At 38.1% G+C, this 25672-nt stretch overlaps 1 protein-coding gene across 3 annotated transcripts in view; it reads left to right on the top strand.

The window, feature by feature from the left end:
- WDR41 (WD repeat domain 41) overlaps positions 1–25672 on the top strand; it is a 48627-nt gene that overhangs the window by 13504 nt on the left and 9451 nt on the right. For all 3 annotated transcript variants that reach the window (XM_060418762.1, XM_060418761.1, XM_060418763.1), the window contains exons 3-8: positions 8591–8639; positions 9841–9973; positions 12761–12822; positions 13600–13711; positions 17379–17441; positions 22598–22708. In XM_060418762.1, the coding sequence (XP_060274745.1) occupies positions 8591–8639; positions 9841–9973; positions 12761–12822; positions 13600–13711; positions 17379–17441; positions 22598–22708 (530 nt within the window). The remainder of the gene's footprint in view (positions 1–8590; positions 8640–9840; positions 9974–12760; positions 12823–13599; positions 13712–17378; positions 17442–22597; positions 22709–25672) is intronic.

The following is a 25672-nucleotide window of genomic DNA, read 5'->3' as shown; positions in this document are numbered from 1 at the left end:
CAGTGGGTTTCCTAATTTTCACCCTGAGTTATGTAGACTTATTCACTGAATTGCTGGTACAGCTGGACATTTGTAAGCTTCCCACTCAGATGTAAGTTTACCTCAAAAGTAAGAGCAAGCCAGACTGTTCCCTTGCTGTGCAGTGCTGTGCTTAGTTGCTCAGTCGTGTCCGACTCTGACTGCATGGCCTGCAGCCCGCCAGGCTCCTCTGTGCATGGGATTCTCCAGGCAAGAGTCCTGGAGTAGGTTGCCAGGCCCTCCTTGTTCCCTCGCTATGAACAGACAAATCTCAGAGAGCCCAGAAGGGTCTGATCTGAGCATACTCAATGAGTTCTTTAAACTTACTTATTACTCAGTGGGACAGAGAGGCCAAGGCTATTTCTGTAGTAAAAGTTCCTTCCAGAGAAGGCAATGGAGCCTGGTAGGCTGTAGTCCTTGGGGTTGCGAAGAGTCGGACACAGCTGAGCGACTTCACTTCCACTTTTCACTTTCATGCGTTGCAGAAGGAACTGGCAGCCCACTCCAGTGTTCTTGCCTGGAGAATCCCAGGGACGGGGGAGCCTGGTGGGTTGCCGTCTGTGGGGTTGCACAGAGTCGGACACGACTGAAGTGACTTAGCAGCAGCAGCAAAGTTCCTTCACAGGTGTTTGAGTTCAGAAAGATGTAGTTTCCCACCAATTTAAGTCACACAGATTTTTTTGTATTCTAATACCTATAAACTTGATGTCATTTAACTTTGTGATTTGGGGGAGACAAAAGCTTATCAAAGATTTTACCTTTGCAAATAACTGTGGGAACTAAAGATTTTTCCATCTTTATTCTGTTTGTGAGACGTTCATATTAGCATTGTGTTAAATAAATACGTGCTTGTGCTTAGTTGCTCAATCATGTCCGACTCCTTGTGTTACTTAGTCAAGGGAAGAATTTTCTGATGCTAGAGTAGATCATGAAAGAGTCAGCAACATAAATATCTATGGTTCCTGAAAATGCTCTGAAGTTGCCTTCAGCTTCTCTTACAAGTTTCTGTCTACAAACTGCTCTAATTTTCTTCAAGAAATTCTAGCATCAAGGTAAGTAAAAGTTTATTTTAAAGGAAAATTTTATTATTTTTTATTTTTGTCTAGTTTCTGATATTAGCATTTTTCAACTTTATTATAAAAACTATATACTATTTTAGTTGCATTATGATTAGAAAGTACTTGTGAATTTGTTGGAAAGGGACTTCTGCATTGTCATAATAATACTCTATTTTTATTTTTCCAGGACTTTATGTAAATATTGAATACAAGAAAATTTAGGTTTATGGCTTATCTTTTTTTATATCCTTTAAGGTTATGTTTGAATCTGTAGCACCTTTGATTTAGTTAAAATAAATTGTCCTGAATAAGAGCTATTATATAAGCACTTAAGTGATGGCTATAGGAATTGCTTGCGGTAATACTTTATTTTATACAAATCTTTGTGAACCATTGCTGTACTTTCAGCCACAGTTGGCAAGAATGAGAATACTTTTGCTGAGCTATCCAAAGGAAGGTATTTACAGGAACTGATTCCTATAAATTGAAATAATCATAACAGAATTCTCAGTGGACTAATAATTTGGACCCTGTCAAAGCATTCCATCATACTGCAGACTGTGAGCCCTTCAAAGACAAAAACTTAGCTCATTGATCTTTACTTTCAGGATCAAGCATATAAATATATAGAATTAATGCTTAATGTATAGTTAAAGCTTACTAAAGATTTCTAGAATAAGCAAATCATTCTTCAGTTCAGTTCAGTCGCTCAGTCGTGTCCAACTCTTTGCAACCCCATGAACATGCCAGGCCTCGCTGTCCATCACCAACTTCCAGAGTTCACCCAAACCCATGTCCATCGAGTTGGTGATGCCATCCAACCATCTCTTCCTCTGTCGTCCCCTTCTCCTCCTGCCCCCAATCCCTCCCAGCATCAGAGTCTTTTCAAATGAGTCAGCTCTTTGCATCAGGTGGCCAAAGTATTGGAGTTTCAGCTACAACATCGGTCTTTGCAATGAACACCCAAGACTGATCTCCTTCAGAATGGACTGGTTGGATTTCCTTGCAGTCCGAGGGACTCTCAAGAGTCTTCTCCAACACCACAGTTCAGAAGCATCAATTCTTTGGTGCTCAGCTTTCTTTATAGTCCAACTCTCATATCCATACATGACCACTGGAAAACCATAGCCTTGGCTAGATGGACCTTTGTTGGCAAAGTAATACCTCTGCTTTTGAATATACTATCTAGGTTGGTCATAACTTTCCTTCCAAGGAGTAAACATCTTTTAATTTCATGGCTGCAGTCATCATCTGCAGTGATTTTGGAGCCCCCCAAAATAAAGTCTGACACTGTTTCCACTGTTTCCCCATCTATTTCCCATGAAGTGATAGGACCAGATGCCATGATCTTAGTTTTCTGAATGTTGAGCTTTAAGCCAACTTTTTCACTCTCCTGTTTTACTTTCAATCAAGAGGCTTTTTAGTTCCTCTTCACTTTCTGCCATAAGGGTGGTGTCATCTGCATATCTGAGGTTATTCATATTTCTACCAGCAATCTTGATTCCAGCTTGTGCTTCCTCCAGTACAGCGTTTCTCATGATGTACTCTGCATATAAGTTAAATAAGCGCAGTGACTATATACAGCCTGGACGTACTCCTTTTCCTATTTGGAACCAGTCTGTTGTTCCATGTCCAGTTCTAACTGTTGCTTCCTGACCTGCATACAGGTTTCTCAAGAGGCAGGTCAGGTGGTCTGGTATTCCCATCTCTTTCAGAATTTTCCACAGTTTATTGTGATCCACACAGTCAAAGGCTTTGGCATAGTCAATAAAGCAGAAATAGATGTTTTCTGGAACTCTCTTGCTTTTTCCATGATCCAGTGGATGTTGGCAATTTGATCTCTGGTTCCTCTGCCTTTTCTAAGACCAGCTTGAACATCAGGAAGTTCACGGTTCACGTATTGCTGAAGCCTGGCTTGGAGAATTTTGAGCATTACTTTACTAGTGTATGAGATGAGTGCAATTGTGCGGTAGTTTGAGCATTCTTTGGCATTGCCTTTCTTTGGGATTGGAATGAAAACTGACCTTTTCCAGTCCTGTGGCCACTGCTGAGTTTTCCAAATTTGCTGGCATATTGAGTGCAGCACTTCCACAGCATCATCTTTCAGGATTTGAAATAACTCCACTGGAATTCCATCACCTCCACTAACCTTATTCTTAGTGATGCTTTCTAAGGCCCACTTGACTTCACACTTTCCAGGATGTCTGGCTCTAGGTGAGTAATCACACCATTGTGACTATATATTTGCTTATTCACACTGCTTGAGAACAGTGCTTTCTTGATTTTATTATAAGTCAGCCACTGTACAAACTATTTTTCTTCTTTTTTGCCTTTTAAAAATTTTTTATTAATTTTTTAACTGAGGCATAATTACTTCACAGAATTTTTTTCTCTGTCAAACCTCAACATGTGTCAGCCATAGGTATATGTATATCCCCTCCCTCCTGAACCTCTCTCCCATCTCCCGCCCCATCCCACCCCTCTAGGTTGATATAGAACCCCTGTTTGAGTTTCCTAAGCCATACAGCAAATTCTTGTTGGCTGTCTATTTTACATATGATAATGTAAGTTTCCATGTTACTTTTTCCATACATCTCACCCTCTCCTCCCCTCTCTCCATGTCCATAAGTCTTTCTCTAGGTCTGTTTCTCCATTGCTTCCCTGTAAATGAGTTATTCAGTACCATTGTCCTAGATTGCATAAGTGAAAGCAAAGTCACTCAGTCGTGTCTGACTCTTTGTGACCCCCATGGACTGTAACCTACCAGGCTCCTCCGTCCATGGAATTTTTCAGGCAAGAGTACTGGAGTGGGTTGCCATTTCCTTCTCCAGGGGATCTTCCCGACCCAGGGATCAAACCTGGGTCTCCCACATTGCAGGCAGATACTTTACCATCTGAACATATATATGCATTAGAATACAATATTTATCTTTCTCTTTCTGACTTACTTCACTCTGTGTAATCTGACCTCATCAGAACTGACTCAAATGCACTCCTTTCTATGGCTGAGTGATATTCCACTGTGTATATGTGCCGCAGCTTCTTTATCCATTCGTCTGTCGTGGACATCTAGGCTGCCTCCACGTTCTAGCTGTTGTAAGCAGTGCTGCAGTGAACAGTGGGATACGCGCGTCTTTTAAAATCCTGGTTTCCTCAGCATATATGCTAGGAGTGGGATTGCTGGGACATATGGTGGTTTTATTCCTAGTTTTTTAAGGAATCTCCGTACCATCTTCCATAGTGGCTGTATCAATTTACATTCCCACCAACAGTGCAAGAGTGTTCCCTTTTTGCCACACCCTCTCCAGTGTTTATTGTTTGTAGACTTTTGATGAGGGCCATTCTGACTGGTGTGAGGTGAGATCTCATTGTAGTTTTGATATGCATTTCTCTAATAATAAGCAGTGTTGAGCATCTTTTCAAATTATTTTTCTTGATAGTGTTTGTATCATGGTTGCCTTCCACTCTACAAAATATAGATGATTGTTTTTTTGTCATGTAGTGAATGGATGGTAAAGAGTAGGGAAAAGCTATAATTTAGTTCATTACAGCCCTTTTTTCATGCCAAGAAACGAGGACTATTTCTTTAGTCCTTTAAACCTGCTAGAGGTAATCAGAAATGTGTTGGACTGGAAAGTGCCATATTGGAAAGATAAATATGATAAATGCTAAATTTCGTTGATTCTAAAAAGCCTATTTTCAGTACTATAACATCTCTAAAATTTGGATACATCATATAATTGGTGTCTTTCATTTATAACTGATAGCATTTTTCCTTAATAGTACATAAAATAATAGTATGTCTTACAGTTGATGTCATATATCTTTAGTACATTTCTAAACAATCACTGAATTTTAAGATCTTGAAATAAGAACCACATATAATTGATTTTGGCATTTCCCTAACACATGACATGAGATCTTACTATTTTGTGTGTATCAGTAAAGGATTTCTCTTAAAATCTTAGCTTTAGATTTGAATCTTTGGGTTCTATTAATTTAGAGTGTTTTAAAAAATTTTTGTATATTATTGTATGGCAGTATAGCCCCTATTTTTTCTTCCATTGACTATATTAAGCATTATTGGCATTTAATTACTTCTTTCATTGTTCCTTACTTCTTTGCATAGTTATAGTGTATCTTACTGTTAGGGATTCTTAGACTGAACTTTCATTTCTCATTTGGAGATGGCTAGAGTGTGTGCCTGACTGATGAGGATAAACTGACTTGAGATAAGCTGATACAGTGCTGCCAGTTTTCAGTTATCCACGCTAGGAGAATGGATAATTGTCATTTGTGAATGATCTTCCATCCCTTTATTAGTTATTTTATGGCTGGTGCTGGTATGTAGCAAAGTCAAACTGGTTTGCATTTTAAAGCTTTATGTTTCCTCTTTAGAGCAGGTAATAATAAATAGTGGAACAGCAAAAATAAAGAAAAGGCAATAGAATATGAGAATTGAAAAGCCTGAATAATACACAAACTGGATAATTGACCTCTGAATGATAAAAAGAAAACAATGGGCTGTGGATTCATGCATTACTATTGAGCATTTAGACTGAGCATTGTTTAGATTTAACTTTTGTTCACCACTGATTGAATTAAAGTTTGAGATGAAATGCTCTGTATCTCATTTTTAAACTCTCAACCGTTCAATCATCTCTCATTGTGAAGTCATGAGATTCAGACATGATAAAGCAATAATGAGAAGTTAAAAATCAGGGCTAGAAAAAAGTATATTTTAAACCTGTACTCTTCTAAAAGGGAGAAAAGCAATTATAAGAGTTTCAAGAATCAATAGAAATTGATATTTTATACCAAAGAAATCTTAAGACCTTGAGTTCTGCCCTCCCCTTCATCATGGTACAAGTAAAAAGAAATCAATAGCCCTAGAAACATAAGCTGTTAAAGATTGACATCCAGCAGTATTTTTGATATTTAAGGCGTTGCTTCGTATTCTGATTCAAACAGTCTGTGTAATTAAGCATAAGAAATTGTTTTCAAATATAAAATTGTTTTCTTTTTAGTCTCCATATCTTTTATATATTCCATTTTGAAAACAGAATAAATGTTATGTATGGGTTTAAAAATAATTCTTTGTATGGTTTCTATCTAGTTAACTAAGACATTTTAAAAGGTCTTTTCTGTTAAAAAGATAAGTAGTTCTTTATTAAAAATTACTAATGGACTCTGTCAGACTCTATTAGGCCAATTTCCCACCTCGTGGATAATCTCTTAGCTCCTGCAGTAGAAGATGTAATCAAAAGATTCTGCAGCAGGTACTGAGTATGGGAATAGTCAGAACCAGTGAGGACAGTAGCTAAGTATGAGGCTTTGAAACTGAGCATGAGAAATTTGAACTTGAAGCTCAGTTTGGACTGTTAAGGGAAATGTTACATGACTGAAGTAGGGAGCTAATATGGATATCTATAGGGTAAAATTCAATAGAACAGAGACTCTCAGGGCCAAAGTATTAATAGTTTTTGTGTCATCAAGTATCAGTTCTCTGTCCCAATGACACACACAGCTCATGATGTTTACTTTAATGAAGATGTTTAAGGCATGCCCAGATTTTTGTGAAAACGCACCAACAGTCTTGCATGGAAGTACACATTTTCTAAACACCGTAGCTGCTCGTGGAGTACCACTTATTAATGGTTATTAAACCAGATGCAGTTCACAGCTGGCTCTCAACAATACCACTTCCTTCTCTCCCATTCCGAAAAGCAAACCTTGAATTCAAGTGAATAAAAAGTGATATTAGGAGAACAACTTTGAATTGATTTTGGTTCCCTGTGAGTTATTTACACACTTGTGTAGTACATTATTAACAAAGTTGATATGGTTACAATGTGACTGCTGTATACCACTGTGTTGGGACACTGCTTGAGAACAATGCTATCTTGATTTTAGTATAATTCAGCCATTGTGATGAATAATCCTGTACAGATTATTTTTCTTGATAGTGTTTGTATCATGGTTATCTTCTACTCTACAAAATATAGATAGTTGGTTTTTGATCTGTAGTGTATGGATGGTAAAGAGTAGAAAAAAGCCATCTTTTTCAAGGATATACATTAAAAAAAACAAAACAGAAGCCAAACTTTCCCAACCAAAGGACACGAAAGGGAGATGGGATATTTATGTGGAAAGACCACAGAACTGAGAGGAACAAAGGAGAGATACTGGCTTTAAATATAGTAGAGTTAAAATATCTAAATACCTTTACCTAGAAAATAAGGAATCTAAGGACATGATTCCTTTGGTCTGCTCCTGGAATATCACTGCCTGTCACTGTAGCTTTTCCTCGGCTTGGTTTTATGTCACTTCAGGGTTTAATCATATGATTTCAAAGGAAGGACTTTAAAGATCATTTATAGATCTCCCTAATCCTTAGTCTAACAGGTATTATAACTCTCTGAATGGTCTTATTCATCTTTGGATTTGCAGTACCTGACACAAAAATTATAAAGTATTCTATAAAGATTTATTAAGGTGGCTTAAAGAGCTTAATGTGCATTGATATTAGTAAGTCAGAATGCTATTAATAAAGTCTGATAATTATTTTTAAAACATTCTATTCTTATTTATTTGACTGCGTCAGGCCTTCATTGTGGCATGCACACTCTTAGTTGTGGCAGGTGGGGTCTAGTTGCCCAACCAGGGATTGAACCCAGGCCCCCTGCATTGGGAGCGAGGAGTCTTATCTACTGGACCACCAGGGAAGTCCCTAAGGTCTGATTCAGTTCAGTTCAGTCGCTCAGTCGTGTCCGACTCTTTGAGACCCCATGAATCACAGCACGCCAGGCCTCCCTGTCCATCACCAACTCCCTGAGTTTACTCAGACTCACGTCCATCGAGTCTGTGATGCCATCCAACCATCTCATCCTCTGTCGTCCCCTTCTTCTCCTGCCCCCAATCCCTCCCAGCATCAGAGTCTTTTCCAATGAGTCAACTCTTTGCATGAGGTGGCCAAAGTACTAGAGTTTCAGCTTCAGCATCATTCCTTCCAAAGAAATCCCAGGGCTGATCTCCTTTAGGATGGACTGGTTGGATCTCCTTGCAGTCCAAGGGACTCTCAAGAGTCTTCTCCAACACCACAGTTCAAAAGCATCAATTCTTCGGCGCTCAGCCTTCTTCACAGTCCAACTCTCACATCCATACATGACCACAGGAAAAACCATAGCCTTGACTAGACAGACCTTAGTCGGCAAAGTAATGTCTCTGCTTTTGAATATGCTGTCTAGGTTGGTCATAACTTTCCTTCCAAGGAGTAAGCGTCTTTTAATTTCATGGCTGCAGTCACCATCTGCAGTGATTTTGGAGCCCCAAAAAATAAAGTCTGACACTGTTTCCACTGTTTCCCCATCTATTTCCCATGAAGTGATGGGACCTGATGCCATGATCTTCGTTTTCTGAATGTTGAGCTTTAAGGTCTGATTAGTCTTAGTAATTTTAGCACTTAAATGTCATCAGTGATTTTTTGTTTTTCTTGACCTTTTTTCTCTAACCAGATTTGCATCTGCTGGTGATGATGGAACTGTAGTTGTGTGGAATGCCCAGGTGTGTATTGATTCTGTGTGGATTATGTAACACAGACATGACTGTGTTGAGTATGCATTCATAAACATTACCTGGAGATAAGCCTGCATATCAGTAGACTGAGCTGAATTAATGTTTGAAAAGGGCTGCTTAGGATGAATCCATTTACAGTGAGGACCAATGTTTCATAATAGAGTTTTTTATTTAAGATTTTTCCTGAGAAACAAATGCTAAATTATGGAAATAAATGTCTTAATTTTAATTAAGCAAGATTTAAGTTAGCAGCTATGTACTGACTCTGAAAATGAATCAGGTGTTGCTTTTTGTGAGAGACAGTTTTTTCCAAATTGACAGTTTTTTCTGAATTTTTCTTAATTGTTTGACAGCATAATATTCTTCATATGTTTCACTTTAATAGTAATGTAATAAAAAGTTGTTTTTTTTTTTAATATTTAAGGCTTTACCAAATTTCTCTAGGTCCTGTCTTCCTAATCCTTGGATTCTCAAAGTATTCTCTTTTAAGCATTTATCTTCTCACCCTTGTTTGGATAGTTATTCTGACTCCATCAGATCCTCATTTTTCAAGGGCTTTGCCTGTGATGGACACAGTTTAACATTACATTCATCACCTACATCATGAAATCCTGCAACCTTGGAGAGATTTGAAATTTATGTTACATTTTCTTTGCATTTTTGTATTTACTACTTGGGAAGTCAGTGAGAGACTGATGGATGAAGACATTGGATGGATGGGAAGAGCTGTTGATGTTAAATAGAAATAGAGTCAATACTGACTTTATCAGTGGTTGATACATTATTGGGCATCTACAGCCAATTGTTACTGTTTGCTGACTTTTATTTTCTTCTGCGATGTTATAAGATGGAGATAATAAATATTTGGATAATGAAGACTCCCTATATTTTCCCTGCTAAGTTACTGATATTTTATACTTAATTTATACAATTATAATCTTAAAACCAAATGGAAAGAGTATTCCTTAAAGTTTCCTATAACAATCTGCTATTTTCTATTAGAAAATAATTAAAATTATTTAAGCCTACTCTTTTAGCATCTGTTTAGATTCTGTTGCTTAAATTACAAAATCTAAGTAATTTCAGATGGAATGTATGTATTTTCTACCTGGTGGTTTTGCTTAATTTTGTCATTTAAGATTAAGTTATAAAATATAAAGTACTGTTAACATTTTTATTGATATTTCAGACAGGAGAAAAACTTTTGGAACTCAATGGACACACTCAAAAGATAACAGCTATTATTACATTGCCTTGTTTGGAAACTTGTGAAGAAAAAAATCAACAGATCTTGACAGCCTCTGCTGATAGAACAGTTATTATATCCTTAAATCTAGAACCAAGTGAAATAGCTGTGGGGACCCAAGGGACCAGTGCATACATTATTAGACTTTATCCTCTTGAGGCCTGTCTGTACATTCATGATTTAGCGAAAATGGTTTTGTTCTAGCCTTCATAAGGTGCTTCTTGAAAGTATTAGGTGTCTGAAAAAAATTAGATTGGAAGTAGCAAGTTAAGACTTAGTGTTGATGGAAACTCCATAACTAAAGCTGTTCTTCCCAGCTTTATATAAAATCACAAAAGATGGAGGAAATGGAAGAATGTAGGCTTAGAAATATTTATCATCTCAGTTTGCTTTTCAGTTTAGAGAAACAAAGATGAGTTGAACCAGAGAATAATTCACATTTTCTTATATGCTTATTGTACAGCAAAATAAACTTAATGGTCCCAACCCATAAGAACCTTCTGACAATCCAAGTCTGGCAGAAAAGTGAATTAGCATGTGCTCAGTGTTTTATATGGAGAAGGCGATGGCACTCCACTCCAGTCCTCTTGCCTGGAGAATCCCATGGACAGAGGAGCCTGGTAGGCTGCAGTCCATGGGGTCGCAAAGAGTCGGACACAACTGAGTGACTTCACTTTCACTTTTCACTTCCATGCATTGGAGAAGGAAATGGCAACCCACTCCAGTGTTCTTGCCTGGAGAATCCCAGGGACGGGGGAGCCTGGTAGGCTGCTGTCTATGGGGTCATACACAGTCTGACACGACTGAAGTGACTTAGCAGCAGCAGCAGTGTTTTATATATTTAGTATTTTAAAACAATTTAAAAATGTAAATTACCTTCCCTCCTTATACTTTTAGTTGAAACTTTAAGATGTAACAGCCATAATAAAGGAGAAGGCAGTGGCACCCCACTCCAGTACTCTTGCCTGGAAAATCCCATGGACGGAGAAGCCTGGTGGGCTGCAGTCCATGGGGTCGCTGAGAGTTGGACAGGACTGAGCGACTTCAGTTTCACTTTTCACTTTCATCCATTGGAGAAGGAAATGGCAACCCACTCCAGTGTTCTTGCCTGGAGAATCCCAGGGATGGGGGAGCCAGGTGGGCTGCTGTCTCTGGGGTCTCACAGAGTCGGGCATGACTGAAGTGACTTAGCAGCAGCAGCCATAGTAAAGTTTTATAAATTGCATGTTTATGTGCCAGGCACTGTTCTGTTTTGCATTTATTAACCCATTTAAGTCTTATAATAAGTATTTTTATTATTTTCATTTATAAATAAGAAGAGAGAGGCAAAGAGAGGTTAAGTAAATGGCCCAAGTTCATGGGCCAAAGGCCTGACTGCAGAGTCATTGCTCTGAATTGCTATGTGATACTGCTTTCATAAAATATTTTTCTTAAAGGTAGCCTTTTTATATTTGTATGAGAATTTAATCTATGAAGGCTATAGCTAATCTTGCATTGCCTTTTCTTTTTTAAGTGTCATAGAATAGCTTTAAAAAGTCTGTGCTTATCTGAGAATTCGATTTAAATAACTTCAGGTGTTAGTGAAGTTGAGTTTTAGAGTAAGCCCAAAGGTGTAGGTGTTTCTTAGGCTTCTATAGAACTAAGACATACTTTATGACACATTTTAAATAAGCTTGTCAGCTGAAGTGATTTTTAGACAGATTGCCAATAGGTGGTAGAAATTCACAAAAAGATTTAGGTGGAGATAAAATGATATACTCTGGTAATTACAATGTTGCATAATCAGAGGCATAAATGTACTTTAGTATGTTTTGGTCACAGTAGCTTTACTACCATTGTTCTGTTGAGGCACATGTTATTTTATGGCCTAAAGCTCTTTTTTTGTTTGTTTTCTATATCATTATAATCTCTGCAAAAATAGAATATAAAATTCTTTTTATTAGACTGCTCCTAAAGTACTAGAATACTATTTAGACATAATTGTTAAAATTACTATTACAGTACAGACATGGGTAGCTGGGACAATATCAGTATAAACTCTAAACGGTGAATGCTAGTATAGAGTAATTTCCTTTGCTGAATGACTTTTCTTGTTAACAATAATTTCAGGTTGCTTTGTTAGTAGTTCCATTTATTCAGATGAATTTTAAATTTACCATGCTTGGGTATTTGCTGTTAACTAACTTCATTAATTAAATGCTGAGTGTAGGGTTTTTTTGGTCAAATTATAATCTTAAGAGTCTATATGTGTGTGTGTATATACATTTATATGTAAATATGTTCTCATATAAAATGTATATCTTACCATAGGAAATGGTACGAAAAACTTGAAAATTGTTATGCTCCTTAAGTCAAACTAATCTTGGACCTTTTATGAGAGGTCTTGAAATTATTCTAAATATGGATATAGGTATTTGGTTACTGTCTTCTTTGAATTAAGATAACTAGTAAAATCATGCCAGGCATGTTGAGGGAGCTTTCAGTTAGTTAATTAATGGATGTGATAGTTTTTAGTACGAATATTTTATGTTCTGTGTTTATTAGATTATGGTAGACTGTTTTGGAGAGTAAAAGTTAAATTTTTTATAGTTGCAATATTTAATGCTTATAAAGATTTGATATTCAGACCATTCATTCTGTTGGTATTTTCAAATGGTTTTATAGTAAAATTTATATCAAACTTATTTTAGATTATAAGCTTGCTATGTTAAGTTGATTTTTGTAGTAGTATAAATACAAAATACTTTATGCTTTGTATATTTTCTACATAAAATGTGTCATATTTGTAATTTAATTATTAGAAAAGTTATCTCATAATGTTTTGAAATTCTGCTTAGAAATTATTTCTTAACATAAATTTAGAAATGGGATTGTGATACTGGTAGACAAGTTCAGAAAGTGTCATCCTTCCAGTCTACTGTAAAGGTAAATCTAATCAGATATTTTATGGTAATAATCTTTTTATTTCAGAAAAAGTTTTCTAATGATTTAGATGAAATTATCTTTGCAGGTTTAAAAAATTATTTCTTCTGCACATACCTACAGCTATTTGATTCTTCTAAGATTAGATTTTGGGGAGTATGTATATTAAATGCTAGAATGTTTAAATTTTAAATTAGAGCAAGAGGTGAGTCTCTATAGTAAGATAAGGAAAAAGGTAGTACCTAGTATGTTTCTAGTAGGTAATTCTAGGAAGAGATACTACTTTCCAAGTGATATGGCAGTAGCTAGTCTTTTTTTGTTGTTGTTCTTCGTTTTAGCTTTAAACTTGAAACACGGAGCTATTTGTGCTTCACTATCTGTTTTCTGTAAAATCATAATTTAGTAGTAGTTACTTATTTCCAAAGCAAAATCTTCTGTGGCTAATTGGTGGCTACTCTTAGGTTCATTTTACAAACATACTAATTGGGGCTTATTATTGATAGAAACTCTGCTACACATTGGAGAAATAAACTTGGATAAGACTTGGCTACTTTCGTTCCTATAGAAGAAATTACCTTAGATGGTCTCAGAAAGTGCTAATGGGTTTCAATAATTTCAGCAGGCTTGGGGAAAGATACTAGTAAAAAGAGATAGTGTTTCCTCATTTACTTTGAAGATTACTGATCTCTTGAAGGGAAAGGGTATCAACTTTGTGGACATATTTTAAAACCACTGAATGCTTGAATTTCTAAACTGATAAATATTTTGCATGTTTTACAGTGTTTAGCTGTTCTTCAGAGACTAGGTGTTTGGCTCTCTGGTGGGAATGATCTGTGTGTGTGGAACCGAAAATTAGATCTTCTGTGTAAGACGAGTCACCTTTCTGATACAGGTAAAAACAGATAGACCCTAAAATAAAGACACAGTGAATCTTCAAAGAGACTTTCCATGACTACAACAGTAATATAGGAGCTTTTCTTTTAAATCCTGAATATAATATAAGATGTAGCCATATTTTCCAATTCAGGTGAAGGGGTGTGTGAAATATATTTCCATTTCAAATTGGAAGGAAAAGATTCTGCCTCTTTTGGCTTCTTCGCCCCTTCTAACAGAATTTCTCAAAAGTGAACAAGAAAAGCCTTTTCTTATATGTTCCTGGACCATGCCCTCCACTGAGTTTGATGAGCCTGTTGACACCTGGAAGCAGATCTTTATGACTTTACAAAAGTATTTTCTTCATTTGTAGGGTCATCAGACTTTGCATAGAATCGTAAGGATGCCCTCATTTTACAGTTGGTTTTACTAAGGAAATTTCATTCATGTGCAAATGTAAAAACAGAATTCTGTTTTCTCAGAAAAAAATCAGTTTTGACTTACATTGGTATCAAAAAACTTAAAGAATAAAAATTTATTCAGAATAAAAATATTTAAGTGTAAATGAGTAAATTTAAGTGACAGTAACCTTAAAATCATGTGATCCACAATTAAGTATTTTTGTTTCTAAAAGTAATGAAATGAACCCATGGTCATCCTAGAAAGAATACAGGCATACCTTGTTTTCTCGCACTGTGCTTTATTTGGCTTTGCAGATGATGCGTTTTTTACAAATTGTTTGTGGCAGTGCTGCATCATGCAAGTCTTTCCACTATTTTTCCAGCAGCATTTGTTCACTTTGTGTTTCTGTCACATTGTGATAATTCTTGAAATATTTCACACCCTCCAACAGCAAAAAGAACTGCCTGAAGGCTCAGCTAATTGTTCATATTTTTTTAGCAATAAAGTATTTTACAATTAAGGTACATACATTGTCTTTTAGACATAATACTATTGCACATTAAATAGATGACAGTATAACGTTAACAACTATTATCAGTTCAGTTCAGTTGCTCAGTCGTGTCCGACTCTTTGCGACCCCAGGCACTGCAGCATGCTAGGCTTCCCTGTCCACCCCCAATTTCTGGAGCCTGCTCAAACTCATGTCCATTGAGTTAGTGATGCCATCCAACCGTCTCATCCTCTGTCATCCCCTTTTCCTCCTGCCCCCCAGTCTTTCCCAGCATCAGAGTCTTTTCCAGTGAGTCAGTTCTTCACATCAGGTGACCAAAGTATTGGAGTTTCAACTTTAGCATCTGTTCTTCCAATGAATATTCAGTACTGATTTCCTTTAGGATGGACTGGTTTGATCTTGCCGTCCAAGGGACTCTCAAGAGTGTTTTCCAACACCACAGTTCAAAAGCATCAGTTCTTCGGTGCTCAGCCTTCTTTATAGTCCAACTCTCACATCCATAAATGACTACTGGAAAAACCATAGTTTTGACTAGATGAATCTTTGTCAGGAAAGTAATGTCTCTGCTTTTTTAATATGCTGTCTAGGTTGGTCACAGCTTTTCTAACAAGGAGCAAGCATCTTTTAATTTCATGGCTGCAGTCACCATCTGCAGAGATTTTGGAGCCCAAGAAAATGAAATCTGTCACTTGTTTCATTGTTTCCCCATCTATTTGCCATGGAGTTATGGGACCAGATGCCATGATCTTAGTTTTTTGAATGTTGAGTTTTAGGCCAGCTTTTTCACTACTGTTATATGCAGGGGGAAATTTAAAAATTTGTGTGACTTGCTTTACTGTGATAATTGCTTTATTTCGGTGGTCAGGAACCAAACCCAAAATATCTTCAAGGTATGCCTGTGTTATTAAAGCATATTATTGTTGTCTTAGAGTAGTAGAAGCCCTGTGAGTTGAAGTTACACTTCTTCATTGGAACTAGCTTATCTCCATGTGGGTATTATAGAATACTAGAAAAATAATATAATGTCTTAATAAAACTAAATCCCTAACTTATTAGGATTTATAGTTTAGCTTCTCAGTTCCCCACTTGATCACTAGTAATCTTGTTTGTAGTGGTAAAGAACTCGCCTGCCAGTGCAGGAGACTTAGTAGTGTGCGGTCCATCCCTGGGTCAGGGGGATCCCCTGGAGGAGGGCGTGGCAACCCACTCCGGTGTTCTTGCCTGGAGAATCCCATGGACAGAAGGGCCAGGCAGGCTACAGTCCATAGGGTTGCAAAGAGCCAGACACGAATGAAGTGACGTAGCATGCACGCGCACAGGTTGTAAAATGCTGAAATCAGGGCTAACTAAAAAGGGCCTTTTGCCTGTTAATGGAAATAATCACCTGTTTCTGCAGTTCCCCTGCCCTTTGCAAATTAGCTCTGAGTACTGTGCTTAAGTAGTCACAGTATTGCCCTGCTTATCAGTAAGAGATAGCAGTAAACCTTTGAGAAAATCAGTTAGAAAGCTTTTAAAACACCTTAAGTTGCCATTGGTGAGCTTTTCATGATTTGGATTTTCCAAATTACTGGATGCCAAATAGTTAGCAGTACTATTAGATCCTTATTTTATGAAACTCCTTTCACTAAGCCTTGCTTGATTTATAGACTGGCAGGGCTTTTAGGGACAGTTATTATATATTTGGAAATAAGCAAAAATAATCTTAGTATGATAAAATGGAAGGAGCCTTGGACTAGAAAACAGGACATCCATGCCCTTTTCAACAGTATGGTCTGTGATTCTGTGTATTAAGTTGCTACTTCTGGATTATTGAGTTTATAGTAATTTTATTTCATAAATAATCAACATTTTTTTAACAAGCTGTTTTCAGCATCTGTAATTGTCTGCTGTTCTCCCTTCCCCTGCTCTCCTCTCTCTTCTGCTTCTTTATCCTGTACACTGTTCCTCCCGTTTCTCCTCCTCTGCCATCAATGCCCTGTCCTTGACCATGGAAAAATATAAAACATATTGGTAAAACCTATGTGGAGGGAAGATGTTGGCCAGAAGTACTCCCCAAGTGGGAAGGTAAAGCAGATGAGGATATTTTCCCAATTAGCATATGTGTTATGAATTACTATATAAAAATTACACATATTTTATAAGGGAAAAGTTAACTTTAATAAACAAGTTTTGTGCCAACACATATGGTAGTTCTAAATCTAGTGCATGAATTCTGTAATTTTTGCTGACAAAAGTGACAATTATATCTTACAGAAGTCGTGGTTATCCTAAAATCATTTCACTTGAAATGTGATGGAATATTGAATCTGATTATTCTAGTAATACAGGGAATTTTGTAAATGTACTGATTGATTATAAACATACTATTTGAAGGACACTTTCTTAGCTGTTGACTGTTGGCTCATTTATTTGCTGCCAGGGAGTTCACCCAGGCTTCTTAAATTTACATTGAGGCAAAATGCCAATTTTGTATTTCATTTGAGCTAGCCATCTTGTAAATGGCAATGATGATTATCTTAAGGGCTCCCTGGTAAATAAGTTTGCCACAATAGTACAGATATTCAAAGAGCATTTTCTACCCTTAATAAATCAATAAAGCCTTCGAGAGATCTTACTGACTTTTCACAAAGTCATTTTCACATGCAAGTGTGATGTAGCAAATTGTGTGAGCTTTATTGTTACCATCCTCTTTGAAGAAATGACTAATATAAATCTGAAAATGTTTTTGATCTAATCTATTAAGAAAATAATTAACTTTTATATGTTTTTGAAGGGGTCAGTGCTTTGATTGAAATACCTAAGAACTGTGTTGTGGCAGCAGTTGGCAAAGAACTGAGTGAGTATGGTTTTCTCTCCCTTCATTTCTTCCTTTTTTAAATTTTAAATTAGCCTTGTGTAAACATTTCGGAAAGACTAATTCGGCTTTTTATTTAAAGGACATCTTTCCCTGCCCCAGTCTTGGCCTCCTGGAATTATTGAAGTGATATGGAACCTGAGACATTTTCAAGATGTTAGGTCAGCTCTTGTACCACACTTGGTCTAGCATAGGCAAGTGGGCAAGGTTAGCCCACTCCTCTGATGCTGGAGAGGGCCATTTACATCCCACAGTCCTCTCTGCTGATGACCCACACTCACTCAGCAAAAACTTTAGCTACATAAAACAACACCAACATTCTGAAAACCAAAAACGAGCTGGGTTTGGAAGAGGGTTATTATGGGAGTTGAGTAAGACAGGAGCTGTGGAAATCAGAGTGGGACCCATTTTCTTGGAGGGTGGAGTTTGCACCGCTTCCCTCAGAGGAGTGGGATGGCAGAAGGAGAGAGAGCAAGAGGAGTGTGGTAAATGCGCTAGCTGGTTATGAACATGCCATTTGAAGGCCAGTCTCTTACTGTCGGCTGTTGGCTCACTCATTTACTGCCAGGAGTCTGCAGTTTAAAAAGAAACCAAACCTGTTATGCTCGCTACCTTACGGATAAAAATTGTGTGCTGAGAAGTGACGGAGTTGCTTTTTAAAATCTGGTTTTTTCTTGAAGAATTTGTCTAATGAAGCCCAGAGGGCATTTGATATTACTTGTGCTGCTACTACTAGAGACCATTCTCGAGATTTACCGTGATCATCAGTTGGCATGTTTGCAAATGCCAGTGAGAAATGAGCTCATGGTTTACCAGTTGTAAGCTGCTATCTGCAGGCTCTGCTCCTTTGCAGTCAAGTTTTTCTTTCTTCAACTGAACTTTCCCTCTGTAGTCATGTCTGAGAAGTAATTTTTTAGACTCAATGCTTATGCTTTCTTTTCATAAGCAGCTTCTAAAGATAAAATTTAGTGTTTAAGTTTTTTTTTCTTTTTTTATTCCTTGCAGAAATTCAGTTTTCCCATGTTCTTTATTGTGCTGGAAAGATGCCTCGCTTTTCCCTGCTTTTTTCCTCTTGTTGCTAATCAGTCACTTGTGTTTGCTGGTTTTACTCTCAGTGGTTCTCAAAATGTAGTGTGCATGAGGCTGACCTGAAGGACTTGTTAAGAACACAAAATACTGGGCCTTACTCCCAGAGCTTCTAGTTCACTGGTTCTGGAGTGGGGCCTGAGCGTCTGCATTCTAACATGCACTGGGAGTGCTGAGGTGGTTCTGGGGCCATTCTTTGAGGGCAGCTGCTCTAAATATTTTGATCCACTTCTTTCCATCTCACTAGTGTTGCTCTGTTCAGGTCCTCTTCTCCTCTTTTGCCTGGTTGGTCTGTTGCGATAGTCTCCTGACTTATTTTCATTCCTCTACTTTATTTATTTTTTTGAATGTGTACTTAACAATGCTTAAACAGTACTTTAGCCATTGCCGTTGTCTGGAGAACACATTGAAAGCATAAATATTTACGAAAGATTATTGTATTCAGATAATGGTGAAGTATTAGTAAGATGTCTAAATATATGTAATGTGGAGTGTCCAAAGGGCTTCCCAGGTGGCTCAGTGGTAAAGAATCCGCCTGCCAATGCATGACATGCAGGAGGCCCAGGCTGGATCCCAGGGTCAGAAAGATCCCCTATGGAAGAAAATGGCAATCCATACCAGTATACCTGCCCGGAGAACCCCACAGACAGACGAGGGTCACAAAAGAGTCAGACATGATTGAGTAGGCATGCCCAGAGTGTCCAAATATAATCCCCCATGATGGAGTTAGTAGCAAGTAAAATAAAATCTCTTTTAAGTATATGCCTATTCAGCGTGCCTGCGTGCTTAGTCGTGTCCAACACTTTGCAACCCCCCTGGACTGTAGCCTGCCAGGCTCCTCCGTCCATGGTCCATAACGGCTCTCCAGGCAAGAATACTGGAGCAGGCTGCCACTTCCCTTTTCAGGGGATTTTCCTGACCCAGAGATTGAACCTGCACCTCCTGTGACTCCTGCGTTGCAGGTGGATTCCCTCCCTGCTGAGCCATCAGGGAAGCCCTTACCTTTCTAATTTATGTGACTGTTTGCATATATTTCAGATACTTGCACATTGTTGCACAAATACTGTGACTGTTTGAATCCATATCAAAATTTGGATACCGGTGAAATTAATTCACCATGATATAGCCTGCTTGGTTGGCTGGTTAGGTATGGCCATTCCCTTCTCTATTTTGGTGCTTCTAAACAATGTTTTCAATGAAAACATTAAAAACTCCAAACTGGAAACAAAATAAGCTACCATTTACCACCCTCATTTTGTAAAAATAACTTTAACAACAAAATACGAAGAACGTGACCTCAAGAAAAAAGTACAGGGCTTTAAATTGAATACATTTAGATTTATTAAAAAAAAACAAAAACAAAAACTTATGTGGCCTTATTTTTTCTCCCATTTTTGCTCCAGATGAATGAAGTCTTTGCCCTAAGGACGAATGTAATCATGCCTACATGATGAAGTCCAGGCCTTTCAGCATATCAGATCATGCCTTCCATGATCTCCCCCTGCTTCCCCTGAGTCTTATCTCACTGGTGGCTAATTTGCATTTCCTGGAACCCCCCAGCCTGAGGTGGTTCTCACCACCTTCCTTTCTCTTGTCACCTGTATTGGACTTGACGATCTCCCCCTGCTTCCCTTGAGTCTTGCATCACTGCTGGCTAATCCACATTTCCTGGAACCCCCCAGCCCGAGGTGGTTCTCACCTCTGCCTTCCTTTCTCTTGTCACCCGTATTGGACTTGACCACATAATTCATTGTCCTCTTTAATCTGGCTCATCACTACTTACTCTTTAAGAGCGCAGCTCTAGTATTTCTTTTTTCAAGGATGAAGCCTTGCTTACCTTATGCCTCCCCTCCTGGAGGTTTTACCTGTGCATTCTCGTAATCTCATGTCTACTGTTTAACTTACTACTCTAAAAACTTATGTTTGCTTTTTGGTCTCTCTTTGCCCCGCCCCTTCAGAGTATTAGTGCTTTGGTGACTGAAATTTTCTTCATCTTTCTCCTAACAGATAAAGAGATTTTTATTGAATGAATTAGTGAATTCATTGAAATAGTAATAAACACTGATGCCTCAACAGAAATTAGAATATCATCTAAAAAAGGGAAGAAATTAAAGTTGGTTTTATTCAAAATAATTTATAAAAAATACAAATATTCTTAAAAATGAGGGTTTCCATTTTACTTAGCCTCAAAATAGGGCTTCCCGTGTGGTTCAGACGCTAAGGAATCCTCCTGCAATGTGGGACACTTGGGTTCTATTCCTGGGTTGGGAAGATCTCCTGGAAAAGGGAACGGCTACCCACTCCTGTATTCTGGCCTGGAGAATTCCATGGACAGAGGATCCTGGCGGGCTACAGTCCATGGGGTTTCAAAGAGTTGTACACCACTGAGTGACTTCAACTTTTTCATAAAGTAAATACGTAGTGCCGTTTTCCTTATGGAAAATAAGTTTTATTCTTTTCAATGTACTATCTTTTCTATTTCTAAGACAAGTTTGTGCCCCTGTCCTTGGTTTTAAGTGTTCCATACCAATTTCTCTTTTTCTAATGTGAATCTTCTCAACAGGAAATAAAATTTCGGTGTGCACTGCCTGTAGTTACTTTGAGGCTTTTATTAGCTGGGCAGGACTATCATCACTCTGAATACTTATCCTGGTTCAAAAGTTCAAGATTTTTCTGTTAACCCTTTTTTAGAATTGACTGTTGCTTTTCTTTTATCTTCTAATTCATGTTTATTTCCTTGAAGTTATTACCTATGTGACCCTTGTGAATACTTGACTATAGAGACTATATTTATGAACCTAACAGTTTCACATTGTCTTTAGTACTTCGTAGTTTTCTGGTCACGGTTTCAGTTTGTTCTCCCTGTTAATTGGATTAAACAGTACAGTGCCTGCTTGTTATTCTGTAATCTCGATCTCAGCATCATTTGGTAGTATTCCAACAAAAGGAGAATTTTCACTCTACTTTGCTAGGTATCAGAAAGAGTCCCCTTTCTGATAGACAACCACAGTTTCTAAGACCTTCATCTGACATTAAATAACCTTTGTAGAGGTTTGTCATTTGGTAAAATGTGCCCAGAGACATAGAAGGAAATGTGGTGTGACCTGTTTTCCGGAGAGACGTGTGAGAAAGAAGAGAAACTTAGTAATAAGCCATCACTTGGGAGGAATATGACCTCTGAGATACTAGTTTTTCTAAACTGTGAGCAGCCACAGCACTTGGTGCTGGGGCCTATTATAGCACCGACTACATTGATTCTGAGCTTGTTAATAAGTCTCACTCCCAGTCTCGATGAGTATTTCAGGGCAGTAACTGGAACCTAGTCACATATAATATCTAAGTTCCTGGAGCATCATAATAAGTGTTCAGTAAATGTTTGTTTATCGAATCTTTCCAGTTGATTTGATTTTGAGTTTTCTATACTGATTAATGTTAGGATTAATACAAGTTTATATAAAACTGTTTGTTAAACTCAGTTGAATAAAGCAACACTACAGTCCAAAAGAACTGTATAACACAAAAAAATGATAAGGCATATCTTCTCAGAGAATTTGTAATTTAATGGTGTAAGCTTAGATATCAAGAAAAGTAAACAAGTAACAACTGCTGAAGTCTTCACCGATTTGAAGTTAAGCACAAATGTATAGCTTATTTTGCAGCAGTATTTACTGGCCTGGCATGAGGAGAGAAGGCTAATGGTTGGGGGTGATTCAGGGATCCGGACCAGTGCTGGCTAAGGAGAGAATAAGGTGGGAGAGCTGGTCATGCACTGAAGGCTTAGGGAGGATGGGACTTAATGGTTGGTGGGGGTTTAGAAGAGTTTTAATAAAAGGAACAGAGTTCTGAGGTTACACTTGGGATTTTAGTAGATCATTGCAAACATCTCAAGGATTTGAAAGAAAGAAAGTAGTATGAACAAGACTGTCTTTGGAGATGGGTTTTTTCAGTATTTTAGGTATTTGTCACTTAGTGAAATATTAGTTTTTTGAGCAGAAATGGAACTTTATCTTCTTTGACTATTTCAGTAAAATTATATCGGTCTTTTCATTTAGTAATTTTCAGGTTGGTAGCAGCCACAGAGGGATCACCAGGATGGGATATTCTTGAAGTTAAGCGCCTCCTTGATCACCAAGATAATATTCTCTCACTGGTTAATGTCAATGGTAAGCTCATTGTGTCCATGTATGTATTATGTAAAATTTTTTACTTGTTAACCTGTTTTGAACTTTAGTCTTGTTTTGTCGTAGGATTCTAGAATTACCATCATGAAAATGATGCTATTAATAAGGAGAGAGTGGCAGTCTTATTTTCTGAGGTTTAAACCAGTAGAATTCATCAAGTCTCATAGATTGGTAGGTCTTAGATTTAGGCTCACGGGAAGGATGGAGTTGGGCAGAGAAAAGGGGTGATGGAGGAGACAGCATACTTACCTCAGGGGTTACTTGGCAGCTGTGGGATGATTGTTGTAGGCTATCAGTACTAATCCTTGGTAGCATTTTGGCTTTGGGAGCAAATGGTTCTGGCTCTTTTCTCTTTTGAAGGTCACACAGGACAAAATTATATACCACTCTATTTACAGTAGAATGAGCTGGATTCAGTCCATCATTGAAGAACCAGAGAATAACACCAAACTAAAGGTCTGCAGAAATGGATCATACCTGCCCTTCCTCATGGCTGTGTGTTTGGTTTGCCAGACTTTGTATTTGGCTTTATCATGATTTTAATGAGTATCTCCTGTGAGGCGAACCTGACATCAGATAACAGGATAGGATCACAGACCACAAATCCTGGGATTTAGCTACTTCACTTTCAAATAAACTGATAGCTTATATCATCAGAGCTCTCCTGGGTGGTCTGGGCTCTGAGGTCAGATGCGAGGGCTCTTGGGTGGCTGCAGTTTGATAGTCTGGAGGAGTCTGTAAGAGGGTCCTTACAGGATGTAAGGATGCTGTGAATATGTTGTAGGGGAGGGCACTGCACCCCCTGACCTAGGCTGGCTCTTTCTGAGCAATGCTTTGAAGAGACATGAGGTGAAGGGAAAGGGCCGCAAACAGTACTAAGTGTAGTCTCCATCTGTAGGCCGTTCAGTCACATTTTCAATTACATCAGGGAGAATGGCCCTCCCAACTCCAGAAACTTCCTCTCTAATAGTTTGTTCAACCCAGCTGCAAGTCTTTCTGAGGACTAGACTATCTGTATGATAGAAATAACAATGTGAGGAGCACCCCTTTTGTCTTTTTCAGGGGACTCTTCCTTTAGCCATGGTGGCAGCCCAGAAGGCAAGTTCTTCTTTGGAAGTCCCTCTGACACTGAGCCAGCAGCCCCAAGGCTGGAGCTGTTGAGAAGAGCACAGCAGTGTCCTGGCCGTTACAGTGGTCATACCTAGTTGTCCCGTTTTAGCAGGGAAGTACTGGGACCAGGACCTGGCATATTTCCATAATGAAGTTGAGGAGATGTTACTGAGGGAGCCTCAGCTTGATGGCACTTCTCTGTACACCTCTGTGATCTACAGGGATACTCAGAACAGTTTAATTAAGAATGCTCTTATCAAGTCTTTCTTTGCCAACATCTTAAGGAAAGGAAAAGGGAAAGCTAAGGCAAAAAATAATTTGTTAATGGAAATTACAGAAAACCCCTAGTACTTTTTACTTCACGAATTCCATGACTATAAAATTACACTACAGAACGTTAGCAAGCCAAAATCATATTTAGGAATCATATATGGACGAGTAGTCTGGCAACATTGGAGAAGGATGCTGTGGCGGTCTCTCATAATGGGTGTGTCTGCCATGCTGCAGATTTAGCCGCCCTGAAATGATTATGTTGTACAGTCCCCAGTTCCACCCTCAGCCCTGCTGCTTTATCCCCACCAATTACCAGTCAAGATGTGGCCAGTTACTGAGTTTATAACTCACAGGGAAAGCGCACGTTCAGTGAGTTGGCGCTAGGACAACCTTAGCAGAATGTTTGTTTGTAGCAGAACTCCCACAAATGTGGATAATGAATACCGGGTTTGCCCAAGAGCTCTGAATGCCTCTGCAGAGATTGTCTAAGACCAGCATACAAGGTAACCTTGCTTAACTCTTCTGGCAGACGGCTCTAGGTGCTGCTGCTTTATTGTATTCCTTTTCTTGTTTTATACTGACAGCATGATATGGTAGTATTAGTACTTCTGAGGGATGGGTAGACAGGTTTCAGGTGAGATATTCATACTAAGTGACTTCTGATACTTGCCTAAGGATCAAAGTCCATCCTCATACAATACATCATTGAGGCTGTTTGATGTGAAACATTTTGAATGACCAGTTTGGGATAATTTACACAGCAATAAACTGCACCGACTCAGGTCAGTGTCAGCATTTCGTTTCTAGTGAAAAATTGTAAGTGGGCTCGAGTACTTTGCTTCTATTGCTTAGATGAATTACAGACACTTGGAGGAGATCAGAGCAGGCAGCTGTGTGGTCTCAGAAGGTTAGCTCCGGTATGATGACATGTGCAGAGCTGGAGTCAAGAAGAATCTTCACTTGTTAAAGTCTCTGCTTCTTCTGTAATTTGAGTGAGATTGAAAAGAGGAGAGAAGGGGATGGAAGAGAAGGCCATGGAAAGATTACTGCCGTCTTAACTTTCCCACTAGTAGACCTACAAGCCTCTTTTCTCTCCACAGATGAGAAATGAACTTAATTCTTCACAGATTGAATTCCAGAGTCTGTTAATAAACTATGGAAACTGGACTTGGAACCAGGGGAAAATACTATTTACCTGTATGATTGCTGATAATTCTTTATTTTGAAGAGATTGTTCGTCTAGTTATTAGAGATCTCTGTCCTGGTATATTTGATAAATGAGATAATTAAATCATAATTGCTCATCCATGTATTCCTAAATTACAAGTGACTGGATGTTTTAATACTATTAATATGAAATAATACCAGGGGCTCAAAATAATACCAGGGACTCAAAAGATAACATTCAGTGTCTTTAAAATGGCTACATATTTATTGTTTAATTTTATTTCTACGATCATCTTCATTTAATGCTTAAGAAATCCAAGATAGAAAAAGATTAAATGACTTTCTGAAGGCCAGCTACATGGCTAGTAACAGGCTGAGTCAAAATTAAAACTTGAG

Source organism: Ovis aries, chromosome 7 (assembly GCF_016772045.2).
Source record: "Ovis aries strain OAR_USU_Benz2616 breed Rambouillet chromosome 7, ARS-UI_Ramb_v3.0, whole genome shotgun sequence".
NCBI lineage: Eukaryota > Metazoa > Chordata > Mammalia > Artiodactyla > Bovidae > Ovis > Ovis aries.
This window is presented reverse-complemented; position numbering and strand designations above follow the sequence as displayed.